The sequence below is a fragment of the Calliphora vicina genome, chromosome 5 (assembly GCF_958450345.1).
Source record: "Calliphora vicina chromosome 5, idCalVici1.1, whole genome shotgun sequence".
NCBI classification, from domain to species: Eukaryota; Metazoa; Arthropoda; class Insecta; order Diptera; family Calliphoridae; genus Calliphora; species Calliphora vicina.
In genome coordinates this window covers 95497937-95516313 of record NC_088784.1, presented here as the reverse complement: position 1 = coordinate 95516313, position 18377 = coordinate 95497937, and the positions used below count along the sequence as shown (strand labels likewise).

Below are 18377 nucleotides of genomic sequence, written 5' to 3'. Positions count from 1 at the left end.
TATTTGTTCACTCAGCGAACAATTTTGTGTGCGCACATGAATTTGTCTTGTTTGGACACATTTTGTCAATGTTATGTTCCTGTCCACGCGAGACAAATTCATATATAGACAATATTGTCCGCTAAGTAAACAAGACATAGGGTTAATACTTGATTATGCCAGGAAGACTATTATTGTGCTTAAAACTTGAACAAATATTTTATTGGAATATGTTAATTGTTCTAATTTCAGTTTTAAGAAACCGAATTTCAAACATTTTGGAGAATTGTTGAAACTGAATTCTTATTTCTTTTGTGTTTCGAAATTTAAAAAATCAGTGACACATATCGGTAGACCATAGTACAAAACTAACTAAAGTTATGATCATTTAAAAGTTGAAAATTCCAAAAAAAAACTTGTTCATTAATATGATATCTGTACTAACAATTTCTAACTTACAGATTAAATTCAACATAAATTAGTGTCACTAGTAGATTTAGGACATTTTTATTGCCTATAAATAATTGTAATAATTATTGGCCGGAAAATTATCCGGCTCGAAGGACCATGAATAAAAGTGACCTTTAGAAGAATTTTATGTTTGTTAAAGTGACATATCATAAATCATACTATGACTGAAATGGGATACAGATTCATTTTAAACGATGTTATGTATCCATACACTGTGGAAAATAAGCCCAGCACGACAGTTAACCCAAACACACCTCTAGGGTTATAACTGAGTGATCACAGTCCCATGAGGTACGTGTTTTGAAGTGACCTGACCAAACGCCAGATCTCAATCTCATAGAAAATCTATAAGAAGTTGTAAATCGGAAAATATGGACTCAAAATTATACCACGGAGCTTTATTAGATGCGGTTATTGAGTCTGTAATTGGTTCAATACTTCGGATTCAATAACAAACAATGGATATTAGAGTGTCCCTTAGAATTATTTTTTTTGGAAATGTTGAAACGGTACCCGCTGAAAACATTCGTAATGACCTAAAATACCAACAAAAAAGTTTGTTTTGAGGTGTATTTACAAGGGGAAAATTGCATTTTTTTCAGTTTTTTCCTTATGTATTTTCTCTAAGGAGTGAGATCGAAAAATTCTTAACACACGTTTTTCATTACATTTTTTAACCCAAGTATTATTTGAATTTTTTTTTGATCAAGTTACCTTTGAAAAACATGTCAGTTATTATGTGTAATGTCAATTATATTAATTTTTTTGTTAATCTGATTAAAATGAGTGACCAGAAAAAAGTGCGTACTGAAATTATTAAATATTTTCAACAAAACCCAACTTGGTCTTACAAAAAGTTGGCCAAGCATACAAAGGTCTGCCGTCAAACTGTTTCCAATGTTATTAAACAGTACCGGGAGAACTTGTCAGTTGATAGAAAACCTGGTTCAGGTAGAAGGAATGGTCCACATGATGTTTCTAAAGCCAAAAAAATAGAACGCATTTTCAAAAGAGCTCCCAACACATCCGGTAGGAAAGCAGCCCGGTTAGCTCAGTGCTCGGACTATTTGGTACGAAAAGTTAAAGCTAATGCAGGTTTAAAAACATACAAGGCTCAAAAAGTTCCTGACAGGAACGCTACTAAAAATTTAGAGGCCAAAAACAGAGCACGGAAATTGAAGTCAAGTTTTATAAAAAAATATTCTTGCTGCATAATGGATGACGAAACGTATGTTCTGGCAGATTTTTCGCAACTTCCAGGTCAAAAATTTTATGTTGCTGATGCTCGAGGGAATGTTGAAGAAAAGTTTAGGACCCAAAAGCAGACAAAATTTCCCAGAAAGTTCTTGGTATGGCAAGCAATATGCAGTTGCGGCAAAAGAAGCCACTCATTTGTTACAACGGGCTCTATAAATACCGAAATTTACATCAAGGAATGTTTACAAAAAAGGCTGCTTCCATTCATAAGACTTCATAATGTGTCCACTTATTTTTGGCCTGACTTGGCATCCTGTCACTATGGCAAACAAGCCCTTGATTGGTACAAGAACAATAATGTGGTATTTGTACCAAGAGAGGCAAATCCTCCAAACTGCCCGGAGCTAAGGCCAGTGGAGAGATATTGGGCTCTTGTTAAAAGAGAATTGAAGAGTACAAAAAAGGTGTCCAAAAGTGTGGTAGATTTTAAACGGAGATGGACTACATGTTCGAGCAAAGTGACAGAAAGCACTATAAAAACGTTAATGGAAGGGTTTCCGAAAAAGGTTCAAAATTTCATCACTAGTGATTAAAACTATAAAAATAATTTTTTTTGTAAATTGTAATAATAATTTCAATCAAATAAAAAAAAAATTAAAGCTGTAAGTTTAGTGGTTTCTTTTTTATAAACATATATGTATGTTAAGAATTTTTCGATCTCACTCCTTATGTGTCTTTAGTTAATTTCAAATATTGAAGAGTAGACATTAGACATTTCTATAATGAAACTAATTTACTTAACGCCAGTTCCTCTATATGAAAAGAAAAGTATGTTTAAAACTCATACAATTAGTTTAAGAAATATTTTCCAATGATTTTAATTTTTTGACTCACTTTTTTCACGATATAAATACTTGTAAAAATGAAATAATAAAGAATTTAAGAACTTTACTTAATGTTTAAAATAATATTTTTATGATTTTATTAGGAAAAATATAAACTATGCAAAATTTGCAAATTTTCATAATGACTTTAATTAGTATAATTATATTTATTACAAATTATAAATACAATATATATTGTGAAATTTATCTCGCTAAAATAACTAAATAAATAATTCATTGTGTTTTTATTTATATTCTCTTAAATTTGACACTTGCATGACATTAATGTTTTGACATATGATGGTTGGCTGTTATTATATGAAGCACCTTAAAAAGGTTGTTATTGTTGTTTTAATTAGATTGATTTCAATTTGTTTTAAATATTTAAGCAAAATGTATTATTCTAAAAACTTATTTTTAAGAGGCCTAGCTCCAGTAAAACATTTGTGTTTGATATGTAAGTTATATTTTTATCATTTTAATAAATGTTTTATTGAAGCAAGGCCTTATAAATTAAACCAATTGGAAGAATACTTAGGAAATTGTTAATATTTTATTAGTTTAAAACAAATTTTGCATTATGGTGTTTAAGTTTAACTAACTACATATTAAACTTAAAAGATTATTGTAAAACTGGTTGGTTTTTCTTTTCCTATAACCATTAGAGTAATAATCTTTGGTTAGCACTAACCAAAGGTCTTAATATAGAAAATGTTCTCTAAAAAATTTGACATTATTTTTGCTTGCACTAACTTGTAGTGCTATTTTAACCACATAATTTTATAAGTTAAATTTTGGATTGATAATTTTTAAAATTAAGACATAGAGTTACTGCTAACTTTTGCTTAAATTGTTGGTGTTAATGGGTGTAAGTAAATTAAATTATAGAGAGGCATAGTAATATATTGAATTGTTAAATATAAAGTTGTATTATCTGGACGTTTAGATAAGGTGAGTTGTTCTATTGATAACTCTAATATTAAGTAATACTACAATGGGGGGCTTGAATTTTTTATAGTCATATATATATTACTACATATGGGGCTTAACGTATTCATGTTATTGTTAATATTTTTTAGTCAAACTTTAAATAATTTGCTTTAATGTGCTCAGGTATTGAAATCGGTCAACATTTTGTTAAGTTAAATAAGTCGACTGTTCGAGCTATGTCGGGAAAAATTAGATTTTCTCATCCATAAATCTAGCAACTATATATTTTTACATTAAAATAGGAAAAAAAAGTCGACAAAAATACCAAAATTGCTATTCAAAAATTTAAAATATTCGACATTTTGCTTCAACTATAAAACCACAATTTTGTTCTAAAAATTCGTGGATGTGCGATTAATCAAATAATAAAACATTCTTATTAATTGAAAGGTATCTGTCGGTAAAGAAATTTTACATTTTTATATCTCACTCTATAGTTGGAGTTTTTATTGACCTATACATTTCATTGAGCGTGCATAAATTTGGTAAAGATGCTTGTATCGATATAAATTCTATGAAACAAACACTTTTAGAACTAATCCATCATTTACAATAGCTCCCATAGAGTTCCGAAACCAGAACATTTTTATAAATTGGTTTTATCAAGCAGAAATACATATTACTGTCCATGGTTTTGATGAGATTTATCAATAAAATTAGGCTTAAATAAGCCTTAAAATCCCTAAAACTTTCTCATTTGAACCATTTCAAGATACATTTTTATTTCAATGGCGGATTCTGATAAAACTTAAGAAAATTATTTCACTAGTTTCAAATTTGATATAGAAAACGATCCGAAAACCATTTTTGGTGCAATTTAGACTCTAAATGCATTAAATAGTTTATGAACGGTAAAAAATTTAAAAATTGTATCTTTGACCCTGCGGATTTTGATCAAGTGTTCAATATATTTTTCAACTGTATCATAATCAGTGTTGCCACTTCATGTGTAATTACACATATTGTGTGTAATTTTAACTTGGATGTGTAGACTATGTGTAATTGAGTGAATGTGTAATTCATGTGTAATTTTAAATTCCAATTATATCCAAAATATATTGTCAATGTATGTCTTTTATCTATATTTTGAATTTTAATTGAATGAATGAATTATGGATTGTTCAGATTTCAAAACCGACTGAAATAAATATGTACATTTATATGAGGGAAAGTAGCTATATCCTCTATTTTAGTTGATAAATACAAATCCAGTATCTCTAAATGTATTCATATTTATTATATTGTACTCGTTTGTTACTCAGTATAATGTAATTATATGTACTAGGATCGCCCGGTGGCCGAAATTCGAAAACCACATATGTTTTATTAATGGTGGACAATAACATACTTAAAAGTGTACCACAAAAAAACGTGTTGGAATTAAAAGTCTTATATATAACTAAAATTTAGTTTCTATTACCAATATTATGCAAACAAAACTATCACAAACGGCGAAATGTCCACCTGGAAAACCAAACATAGCAATCTCCAAATTACTTATCGTATTTTTCTGCAAACCTTAATGTTAATTTAGTTCAAACTTGATTCATATCTTCATCTTATATTGTATAAATAATACAATATAAGTTATTGGAAAAACGTTAATTTTCAAGATAACCCCAAATCGAAAATTTGTATTTTTATAATTTTAAATTGTTTATAGAATAAGGATAACGGTATTTACAGATAACGGTATAAACTATTATATCGGTAACGGTAATTACAGTTAGCCAATCTTAAGAGAAAAAAACAAGAACGTAGGAATTTGTGTGAGAAAAATTAATTTACAAATTGTTACTAGTTATATTTTATACCCGTAAGAACTGTTTTGAGTTCATGCTATTAAATAATAAACAATAAAATTCACTTAATATTTTGGAAGTTTTATTTCAAATTTATAACTACAAATTTTAAAAATATAAACGTTACAATATTTTACTGGTAAAGTATTTACTGGGAAGGAAAATGATCAGAGATATAACACTGTGCAACAACCAAAATCGGAATGGGATAAAACGAAAAGCAAATGAAATTTTGAAATTTGTAATCAGGAATCCCGCAATTCCCAAAAAAGTCTTGAAAAATCACAAAAATGAGATTTTTTAGTTTTTTGTCTATATTATCCATAATAGGGGTGGAGAGATCGAAAGGCTTTTACAAAATAATTAAGAACATATTGGGCCATCTAAAATGGATTACTATATTTTAATACCGACTATGCGATTTGAGAATTTTTGCCATAAATTTTCATTTTACATAAAAAATAGGCGTATTTTGGATGGACCTGGTTCCCTCGGTATAGAAAATTTTAATTTTTTTTTTCATTTATGATATTTGATGTAAAGTAAGCTTTTCAAAAAGTATAAATTTGTTATACATCTTCTAAGAAATTTTTTAGATAAATTAAAAACATAAAAAGTACTTTTATCCCAAAAAACTTTCCTATTTTCTATTTTTCAAATTAAAATGCATATAACTTTGGACTCAGTAATGATTTTTAAACAATTCTTTTGCTGTTTGCCATATAAATTTTTTGTTAATCCAATAAAAGAAAAATGGAGAAAATCGGAAAATATTTGGACCCGCTGTTATCAAAAAACTGGAGTAGGGTGGGTAAAAATGTTGAAAATTTAATTTTTAATTGCGAATATCTCCTAAGCTTTAAGTGTTAATTGATAGCTAAGATAAGGTTTTTTGTAGTGCTCGACGAGGAGATTCTAGACATGTATTTTTCTTTTAAATCAGAGAGCAAACGAAAAAATAGTATTGTATTAAATATTTAACATACCGAGGTGTCCTACTTTGGGAACCCCTGCACGCGCCCTTGGTGGGCTCATGAGGTCCTAGTTCAAAACTTTAATTCGACAATACTTCCTCTTTTCGCATGTCAAATTTCATTAAAATCGGACCAACCGTTTAGAAGTTACAGATTTATTTCGCTCTTTATTTTTCTACACCACTGTATATATCAAAAATGGATTCCCCGATCCCAAAAATTTTAAGATACCACAACTTTCCGGGATAATAAAAATAAATAGGCATTGTTTTATCAAATTTTTATTGATTTTTTCTTGTTAGCCAGCGTTCCAAAATCACTAACTTCAAATGCGTGTAAAAAAAATCTAGCGCTGAACTAGAAAAAAGCATTGAGGGTTTTGTTATGGAAAACGTAAGCTTTCATTTGCTTTTGGTTTCATCCCATTCCGATTCGAAAAGTTCGATTTTGTGTCACAGTGTAATTTTTAAACAAATAGTAAAAAATATTTATCTTTGAAACTGAAAACAAAACTGATTTCAAAGCACTTAATATAAATTAGGAATAAATTAAAATTCGAAAGCAAACATTGTGCTATTTTTTAAATATTGTTAAATTTTTCATAGAAAAGTAACAATTTCCAATGGAACAATCTCCGAATGGACATTGATTAATATTTCTTAAAAGCGTATTTGTGATTGACATATTTGACTGATCTCAAGAATTCATTAAATTAGAAAAGTTCACTAAAAATAGAGATTGCTAACCTTGCTTTAATACCCCTCATATATCCAATTCCTGGATAAATTAAAATCACCGCAAGTTAAAATTGTCCATTGACAATAAAGTAATCGTATTTGGTCCAAACATCCCAGAGTCCACTGTGACAAACCTTTTATATTCATGACAATTTTAGAAAATTTCTCCTATTGAAATCACGAAAATTTATTTACATGTGTAATTTTTTCTCGTATGTGTAATTTAGGCATGAGTCATGTGTAGTTTATAATTGTCTTGGTGGCAACACTGATCATAATATTAAGAATTAAGTTTCAAATATTATTCAAATTCCTGCTACGGCTTAACTATAAGAAAGAATTACAGACATAATTCTTGTTTGCTTTTATTTGGTAATATACATATATCCTTAATAAGATCTCAAATAGTAATCGGCCAATTATGGCTGATCCAGGACTATATCCGATAAATCGATCGATAAATCATGTTTGAAAGTTATTTGGGGAATATGGAAATTTGTTTTCAACAGAGACGGACAGACCTATACCGACTTCGTTATCTATAACAATCCAGAATATATACTCTAATTTTTCTAATTTTTTTTTTTTAATTTATTACTGAAAAATATTTTATGTAAAAAAAAATTTTAAAATTTAATTTTTAAAATTATAATAATTTTTTTTTTTAATTTATTACTGAAAAAAATTTTATGACAAGAGATATTTTTTTGGTGAAAAAATTAAAATTTTTTTTCCCGATTTTGAACCATTGTAGGCCCGACTTACTATGTCCTTATATACGCCGTTGTAAATTTCTTTGAAATATCTATCATTAGATATCCATATTGTCTATATTATTGACTTAATCCAGATATAGATTAAAAATAGGTCATTTGTGGGACGATTCTCGATCAAAAATTGGTATTTATGGGCCGATTTTAAATACTATATAAATTATTTGGGGGGCTACAGAAAGTTGATTTTAACATGCAGACGGACAGACCGACATGACTACATGGACTCCGCTATATATAACGATCCAGAATATACATATATACAAATGAAAAATGTAGAAATTACACCTTGCTTTTCTGGTGAAGAATATGAAGAAAATATTTTCGAAAACTGAAAATTTGAATTTGTTCGCCTTGTATTTCAAGTCTGAAATTATTCCAGACTATTTTGAATTCGAAAAATTTAACAATCATAAATGATATTGAAAACATATATTTTATTAGTATATCTTATTAGTATTTTAAACTTTAAAAGTTTGTATGTATTATGGATGTGCGATTAATCAAATAATAAAACAATCTTGTTAATCAATATATTGATTAATAAATTCATCAACATTTCTGATTAAATAAAACTATGCTTAATAAAAATCATTGGGAGCTACTCAATCAGCAATTTCAAAACGTTTACAAGCAGCAGGATTCATGCAAAGGCAGGGAAATTGGGTATCATACGAATTGAAGCTGAAATACCTTGAAATACTAGTTTGTATGTCTGAAATGAACTCTTTTTAACTCTATAAAATAAAATCATTTTTACACCGAATCATTACTTGAGATGAATAATGTTTCTATTACGATAACCCTAAACGTAAGAGATCGTATGTGAAGCCCAGATAACCAGCCGAATCGACAAAGCTAAATATCAATAGCGCTGAGGTAATGCTCTGTATTTGGTGGGAGCAAATCAGCTGCTGAAATTAGACCAGACCATCACAGGGCACCTGTACCGAACGCAACTGATTCATTTGAAGCGAGCTTTGGCAAAAAACGCCCATAATATGTGGCCAGACTTGAAACAGTAATATTTCAACATGAAAACGCTTTCCCACATTATGCAATAGGTGTTAAAAACTATTTAAGAATAATGTGGTTGGAAAGTTTTGCCTCACCCGCCTTATAGTCCAGACCTTTCCCCGTCCGACTGCTATTTGTTTTGATCGATGCATAACGCTGTCTCTATATTCTTCACTTCAGAGCAGATATGCTTCACTTCAGAGCAGAGTACCCAAAATTGTATTGATTCGTTCTTGTCCTCTAAAGATGTGCATTTCATTTGTCTCGGAATCTATGTATATGTTGCCAGAAAGATGGGAAAAGGTCATAGCTAACAATGGCCAATACTTTGAATAAATTTATGTTGTACAATTGTTTCAAAATAAAAGCTAAAAATTGAAAAAATCCCGCATTTTTAAGTCATACTCCCAATAACTTGAATTTAGATTTTTGTTTAGAAAGATTAAAATGAAAAATAACATAAAATAAACAGGAAAAAAAAGTTACACAAAATTTAAATTTATTTGAAATTATTCAAATTACTAATCAGTTATTCATGAACTTTGAACCATAGGCAAACCTAGAGCGAAAACTAGAAAAACACAAACAAAAAAATTACTTAAAATAATCAGAAATAAGAGTGTTGTACATAAATCGTTGATATCTTTGTAAATAAGCTTTTAGCAAAGAAAAGGAGCTCGATCCATGATCACTCATATTTCTAACCAAAAATCGATTTTTATATGAAAATCTCAAAAAATCTTAATTCGTTGATATCTTTGTAAATAAGTGTTTAATAAAGAAAAGGAGCTCGATCTGTGATCACTCATATTTCTCTCAAAAATCGATTTAATATGAACATTTTAAAAATCTTAAATCGTTGATATCTTTGTAAATAAGCTTTTAGCAAAGAAAAGGAGCTCGATCCGTGATCACTCATATTTCTAACCAAAAATCGATTTTTATATAAAAATCTCAAAAAATCTTAATTCATCGATATCTTTGTAAATAAGGCTTTTGACAACTGGGTTAGGTCTTTGACAGGAGAGATTCCAATCAATGTTTATGCATTTGAACATTTGAAACTATTAATTTAATTATGAATATGAATAATCAAAATGTTTGATTAATCGAATAAATTATTAATCAGAAATTTGATTGCACATTAGGGTTCCTAATTTCCCGAATTTTTTTCTTTCCCGGGAGGAAATTAAAAAATCGTTTCATTCCCGGGAAATTTTTAACACTAAATTAAACCAAAAACCAGAAAATTTTTTTCGAATAAATTGACTTATAATTTTACCAGGGTTTTAAAAGAAGTATAAAATAACTATATTTGGTTGTTGGTCCAGCCTTTATAAGGGTTTCTGATTTAATAGTGGCATTTGATCGGTATTGTCACAGTCGTAGTTTTAATCAGTATGAAATCAATAAATTCATTGTTTAAAGAGCATAAACCTTAAATTTGATGTGGTTTTTTGATTTCGGTTATTTCAATAGTAATACTTCTTTGCCAACAGACTATCTGTTGCTAGAACCGAAAAAAATCTATGGATATAATAGAATAATGCAATTAGCTACAAATTTGGCCATCGAAACGTATCTGAATATTGCAACTTTTAGAAGAAAACTTATAAAGAAATTTCCGGAAATTCCCGACAAACATTTCCCGTGAATTAACAAAAAAATATTCCCGCGAATTCCCGGGAAATTTTTCCCGCCTGGGAACCCTATTGCACATCCCTAACTTGTATCTATTAAACCAAATCCGGTATAGAAAATAGAATTTCAAATAGCACTTGTTTTAAAGAATACAGGGATATTGTTTCAATTTGTTCTATATATTTTTATACCCTTCACCTTCGTGAGAAGGGTATATATAAGTTTGTCATTCCGTTTGTAATTTCTACATTTTTCATTTCCGACCCTATAAAGTATATATATTATGGATCCTTATAGATAGCGGAGTCGATTAAGCCATGTCTGTCTGTCTGTTGAAATCAATTTTCTGAAGACCCCAGATATCTTCGGGATCCAAATCTTCAATAATTCTGTCAGACATGCTTTCGAGAATCAGCAAAATCGGTCCACAAATGGCTGAGATATGAGGAAAAAACCAATATCTGGATTACTAAGACATTAATATAGACAATATGGATATCTAATGATAGATATTTCAAAGACATTTGCAACGACGTATATAAGACCATAGTAAGTTGGACCTACAATGGGTCAAAATCGGAAAAAAAAATTTAACCCGAATTTTTTTTTTCACAAAAAAAAATTGAAAAAACAAAAACAATTTTTTTAAAATTTAAAAAAAAAATTTTAAAATATAAAAAAAAAATTTAAAATAACAATCGAAAATTTTTTTTCCAAAAAATGAAAAAAACAACTGGAAAAAAAATTAAATTTTGTTTACCTAAAAATATTTAAAATTTTGAAGTATAATTTGGTGAAGGGTATTTAAGATTCGGCACAGCCGAATATATCACTCTTACTTGTTTTTTGTGTAATATTTTATATTGAGTTCTAGAAGATTAAAATATGTGGAAGCCAGTTTCATTGATTCCAATTTACTGATACTCAGCTGTAGTAATGTATTTCTAAACAAAAAAACAACTTCTCAAACCTCCCATATGTGATTAAACTAACAAACACATGCACTTATTTAAAATATAAAATAAATTAGTAGTTTTTTTATTTAAAATTATATATTTATTACTGATAAGTATTTAGTTAAGTTAAGTTTAGTTTAAATAATGACAAGTATTGAATTGTTTTAACCAAAATAAAGTTCTAAATAAAGATCGATTTTGGTTAAAAGACTGAAAATAAAATACATACGTAAAAGTTCAATAAGGATAACAAAGTTTTAAAGTACACTAAACATTTACAAAGTTTTTTTACAGTAAAAAAAAAACTTAAATAAAAAATTAGTTTTAAATTTTTTAGAAATTTCCAAAATACAAACATTAAACAAACAATAAGAAGTTTATACAGTTAAAAACATAAAAATAGAGATTAATTACAGTTTAAATATACAATTAAATAGTTTAAATATTAAAAGTTATCACCTGAGGCGTTAGCTAAACTACTGAAAGTTGCCGAGGGAAGGGACTCATAATGGTAAAAAAGCTAACTTAAATTAAATTAGAAAGAGAGACAGAAAGAGAAAATGATAAAGCGATAAAGCAAAAGAAAGAGAAAGAGTTTTGTTAAAGGAAATATAAAAGACCCTAAAACCTTTATTAAATTAGTGTACAAATAAACAGAGATTATTATTAATTGTGAAACTTTAAAGTTTCTACAAAAATCTCTGCGATATTAGAGGGTTTTTGGCTGTTTATTACTAAAACTATAAATCTATAGTTTTAGTAAATAGTATTAATTATTTAAAAACCCTGTAATATCTACAAATAAAAAAAGTTTTTTTCTTTAAGTGCTGTGCTTTCTTAATTTTAAATATAAATTGTTTAAACGTAAATTTATATTAATTTATAATTAAATACGATTGTTAAATTTTAAATCATTAAACTTAAATTAAACGAGTTTTAAAATTAAAAAAGGCAGCTTGTTTTTGTGACTTAATTTCTAGCTAAATAGTTAATTTTTGACTTTTCTTTCTTTTTATATAAGTTAAGAAAATTTCGTTTTAAAAAAAGTTTTTTTTTTACAAAATATTTTTGTGTTTAAGCAAATTTTTCAACACTTTTAGTGTTCAGTTTTTTCATCAAGAGAAAATTTGGATTTTTTGTTATGGGTTTTCTTAAATCTGGGCCTAAAATATATATTTAAATTGTTTAGGTGAATAGGGTAGGTTGATTTTTGGGGGAAAATTTAACTGCTATGCGAGAAAGCGGTGTTTGTGTAGGGACCACTGTAAATGGAACTGCCGGAGTTTGAAACGGTCTTAGTGCTGCGTCTAGCCATTATACATAGAACGGCTGCAACAACAGCCAACATTAAAATGAGGCCAGCTATAGCGATGGCTATGGCAAAAGCACGTTGAGAGATACAGAGAGCATCTTCCAATGTCTGCAAAGAAAAAGGCAAAAATAAATTAAATTCTCAATTTTCTTAAAAAGTGGACTTGGCTTGTTTTTGCACTAAGCTAACTAAGCTAACATAAAATATATTTAGTTTACCTTTTCTTTAGTTATTGAATCATCATCTCCCTCGGTAACATCGACATTTTCGTTAACATAAAGACCAGAAAATACTTCAATGGTGGCTGGAGAACCTTCTTCGTCTTTGTTATCGTTATTTGTTTGTCGTTTAGGTCGTTTGCCTCCACAAATGGGAGCCTTTAAAAATATAAAAAAACATAAATTATTATAAATTACACTCCTCCTAATAACAAAAACTTACCACTTTGCAATCGGGATCCTGTAGAGCACACAATTTTACATTACATTGATAATAAACCGATGTGGTATAGGGGAACTTATGAGCCGGGAATGTAACATTAGCCGCCAATCTATCCATGGTATAGTTGAATTGACCCATAATCTCATTATCCATAGGACAACTTCAAAAAAACACAGAATACAAATGAAATGCATATAATTTCCCTTTAAATTCCACAACTTACCCATCATCACCCACCAAACGCTGTTCACCCCAACCCAGACCATCGCGTACAATACAATCGGTTACATGCAAACCATAAACATTCTGTTTATCGATATTAATGACAATGGTCAAGGGATCTCCGATCTTTACATCATTGGCAATTTTATGCTCTGCATTATATATTTTCATATGGCAACCAGGCATTGGAATTTCATTATCCATATCAGTTTCATTATTCATCATAGCCTCCTCCTCGTTTAAAACATCTTCCTCATCCAATTCATCACCAGCAGCCCGATACTTATCCAATGATCTGCCATAACTTCTACGATCAGTACTGTCGGCTTCGGCACTTCTAAAGGCTTGTGGTTTTGGTGGATATTTACCACCAGCACTGGCTTTCACCATTTTATTATGGGTTTTCTTCATGTTCATGGCAGCATCACGGGATTTGTAGGCACAACGGACATGATAGCCACGACCGGCATCAGTGATCAGTTTCAAATGGGGCTGTAAAACTATGGTATTGAAGAATTCAATGCCGCCATCGTCCTGCAAAGAAAATTAAAATAAATAAAATACTTATTAGTTTAGGGAAATTGATTGTAATTAATTAAAATAATTTTTATAAACTAGGGTGGCACAAATTCTAAATTTTTGTCCCTTATCTGAACAGCAAATGCAAAATCGAATAATGTCTAGAGGTTGCACATTTTATCTGCATTTGGGAACATCCAAGATCGCAAAAGTGCAAAGTAAGGGCCACCTTAGTATACGGAACATGGATATTTTTTAGGCTATATAAAGAAATGTTTTAAGTATAACCAAATTTTTAATTTTTTCCGTTTCACAGAGGGGCATAATAAAAATGTTTGGAAATAAATCTAAAATTTCTAAACAGCTGGTGCGATCGGTATAAAATTTGACAAGGAGTATTCGAGTTTATGTTATTAAAATGGGCCCTACAAATACTCCACAGACGGCGCTATGAGGGCTCAAAGTAGAGTAAAATTTTTAAACACTTGCAATATTTTTGAAGGACTGAGTTTTAAAATGAAATGATCTTTATTTATTAACAAAACTCAATAAAATTTTCAAAATTTTTTAAATTTGTCATTCTTAATAACAAATTTTAAAATAAATTTTGACAAAAGGTCGAAGGGAATCCCGCAATTCCTAAAATTTGGAGCAAAAATACCAAAAATGGTATTTTTTACAATTTTGCTCATATGATCGACATTTCCTTCGGGGTTGGGAAAATACTTTGAGGATAAATAGGGAACACATCAAGGTTTCAAAAGCTGCTTTCCGTTTCCTGATCCCAGCTTTGGTATTTTAGAACATGTGGCCCAAAGTAGAAATTTTGATAGAAATTAGGACAAATTCTGAAGGTCGTAGGTGCGAAAATAGGAGATGTTTTTTATACCAAAATCTTTTCCGTAAAGATAACTTACAGAAAAACATAAAATTACAGAAAAACAAAAAATATACAAGGTGGCGCAGAAAATGCTATAAATTTTGCGATTAGCCCATAATGTCAGTTCTGTTTTGACATTTGTGTAGCAAACACATGCGAAATACACGTTAATAAACAATGTTACGCTACACTGCTCCAGAACGCGGAATATTGCTGACTATTTATTTGACCAATAATCGGTCGGTGACTTTGGCAAAAATAATCATGAGTGATGAGGCCCATTTCCATCTTAGCGGGTACGTAAATAAGCAAAATTTACGCTTCTGGGGCACTGAAAATCCGCGTGTAACCCACGAAGAGCCATTACACCCGCTCAAAGTCACTGTATGGTGTGCTGTTTTCGCTGGAGGAGTCATCGGACCTTTTTTCTTCGAAGACGTCGCGGTCCAAACGGTTACGGTGAATGGTGAGCACTACAGAGCAATGATCAACGAGTTCTTTTTGCCGCAACTTGATGAATTGGGATTGGAAAACATGTGATTCCAACAGGACGGTGCAACGGCACACACTGCACGTGCCACAACCGATATGCTGAAGGATGCATTTCCTGGGCGCCTAAACTCCCGTTTTGGCGATTTGCACTGGCCAGCAAGATCGCCTGATTTGACCGCTCCAGAATTCTTTTTGTGGGGCTTTTTGAAGTCGCGGGTTTATGTCAACAAGCCTCAGACTCTTGCAGCTCTTAAAGACAATATCCCTCAAGAATGTGAGGACCTATCGCCGGAAGTTTTGGCCAAAGTGATGGAAAATGCCATAAAAAGGGCTCAAATGACAATCAGCTGTGGCGGTGGCCATTTACATGACATCATATTCTCGACTTGATGTAAAAAAAATTAAAAGACCAAATAAAAATAATCCATAAGAAGAATCAAAGTTTTTCATTTTTTTTTTTAATTATGGCCAAAAAACATCGTAAGTTTACTTTTGTATGTTCTTAAAGAAAGTTTAAAAACCAACCTAAAAAGAAAGCCTAAAAAACATTGATATTACTTGAAATCTTTTGTATATTAAGTTTTTTTTTAAAATTACAAACGGAATGACAAACTAATATATTTTGAAATGCCTATAACTCGGAAATTATAAGAGATAAATAGCACAATATATATCCGAGCGCTTTCCAAAAATATAACAATCTTCTACCCCGAGTATTCCAAAAAATTTCTATTCTTCCCCACTGTGCATTATAGTGTAAACAACACAGTTTTTCTTTGCTTCGAAAATGTTGTTGTTTATGGCAATAAAGCGTCATATGCGGGAAGTTTTGCTTTAATTCTTTAATTCAAAAAAAAGTGCCGCTGAAGCACACCTCTTGCCAACCAAAGCGTATGGTGAATATGTTTCATTGATTTCAACGTGCTAGAGATGGTTTGTTCGGTTCAGAAGTGGTGATTTTGACACGGAAGACAAAGATCGCCCAAACCAGCCAAAATAGTTTGAAGACCAAGAATTGGAGCCATTACTCCTTGAAGATTGTTGTCAAATTCAGCAAGAAACGGTCCTATCTATTATGAAATCTGGCCAGACCATCGCAAGGAACCTGTACCGAATGCAATTGATTCGTTTGAAGCAAGCATTGGCCGAAAAACGCCCAGACATGAAACCTTAATATTTCATCATGACAATGCTCGGCCAAATGTTGCAATACCTGTTAAAAGGTATTTACAAAGAATTGTTTGGGAAGTTTTTCACCCTCTTTATAGTATAGACCTTACCCCATGCGACTACTATTTGTTTCGATCGATGTAGAACGCTCTCTTTGGGATACGATTTACTTCAGAACAGAGTATCCAATATTGGCTTGATTCGTTCTTGGCCTCAAAAGCTCGGAATCCATATGTTGCCAGAAAGAAAAAGGTCATATCTAACAATGGCCAATACTTTGAATAAACTTATATTCTACAAATATTTCAAAATTAAAACTAAAAATTTGAACAAAAAAATGCCGTATTTTTAAGTCATACGCCCAATACAAAAGCTATATTTATTTATATTTTTTTTCAACTTTGACCCAAAGCTCGAAACATGAAATAAATGTGCAACCTCTAAATATTATTCGATTTTGTCAGCATTTTTGAAAATCTTAAATCGCATAAGTGTAAAGTAAGGACCACATAGATATTTTTGTAGACTATATAAAGAGATTTTTTTAAGTTCAACCAAATTATTAATTTTTTATATTCTTATATTTATTTATTTTATAAAATCATCTTTGGTCTCTTTATATTTATTTGCATTTACTTATGTTAATGTATTTTCAATGCTTATTTTCTTCTAAGCAACCTCCCATACGAGGTTTATAATATTTTTTTCTTTTTTTTCATTTTTTCATATTCTATAATTTAAGTATTGTAGTTAATGCAAATAAATAACGGTTTCATATTCATTCTTATACTTGAATTAAGTTGTTTTTTTTATATTTTTTGTTGGTTTTCATAATTTATTTAGAATAATGATTGTTTAAAACGAAAAAAGCCACAAACAACTTCCTACATTTTACCGTTTGTTGGTTTTTTCTATATATTATAATTCATTTCATATTAATTCCATTCATTTTGTTTTTGTTTTATATTTTTTTTCATTCCCATTCTTTTGTTAAGGTTAGTTTGGTTGTCTGTTTGTAGAAGTTGCAGTTTAACATTACTGCACAATTCCATTCAATTCAATTCTATTCTGTTTATTTTAAACTTCTTTTGTTTTTTTTTTTTGTAGCTTTTCTTCTTATACGGTAAAAACCCTCAAGGCATAGTAACAATAATAATAATGTGACCATTGTAGGTAAAACAAAAGACTCAAGACATAAGTATGCTTACAACATTACGGTTTATTCATACGATGACGTACAATTGTTTATGATTATTTAGTGCAAAAAGAAACCTAAATAAGTTTGAAAATACATACATTTATATACATATGTATAAACTTATGAGAGACACTGTATATATAATAGGGTGGCCCTTATTTTGCACTTGCTCTCTGTCATCTAAAAACCTAAATTAGGAGTAACAATTTTAACAGTTATAAATATTATGGATAAGTGTGGGAACCGATTTTAATTTTTTTGTTCTGATCGTGGGCCCCCTAATGTTATTTTAACCCATTCTTTTCACTATTTAAAGGCAGACATATAAGTTAATTTATGTTTATTTTCATAAATCATATACAAATTGTATGAGTAAAACAATAATTGTTATCAAGCTACACTTAAAAAGTTCTCAGCTGAGTTGAATATTTAGAAATATTAGTTTTAAGTCATCTGATCATTTCAGTATCATATACATCTTGTTTTATTTGCAAACAAAAAAATATTTTATTACATTGTCCAACAGGATTTTTGAAACAGAATAGCGACCCTATAATTCTGAAAGGACATATTGAGAATAAACATATAATCCAGTTGGTCAGAGTTTTTTTTTTGTAGTGGGTCAAATGAAAAACTAAATGAAAAAAATGTTGCAAGTTATTATCTTAGATAATTCTTATTGTCAGAGTTATATTGTGGAATTTTATGGGGATAATTTTTGT

At 29.8% G+C, this 18377-nt stretch overlaps 1 protein-coding gene across 1 annotated transcript in view; it reads right to left on the bottom strand.

Moving 5' to 3' along the window:
* Window positions 1-12628: 12628 nt before the first annotated feature.
* pio (piopio) overlaps window positions 12629-18377 on the bottom strand; it is a 90295-nt gene continuing 84546 nt past the window's right edge. Inside the window, exons 7-10 of the mRNA XM_065513182.1 lie at window positions 13398-13930; window positions 13175-13334; window positions 12952-13110; window positions 12629-12841 (exon numbers count right to left, since the gene is read on the bottom strand). Of these exons, the coding sequence (XP_065369254.1) occupies window positions 12644-12841; window positions 12952-13110; window positions 13175-13334; window positions 13398-13930 (1050 nt within the window). The 3' untranslated portion in view covers window positions 12629-12643. The remainder of the gene's footprint in view (window positions 12842-12951; window positions 13111-13174; window positions 13335-13397; window positions 13931-18377) is intronic.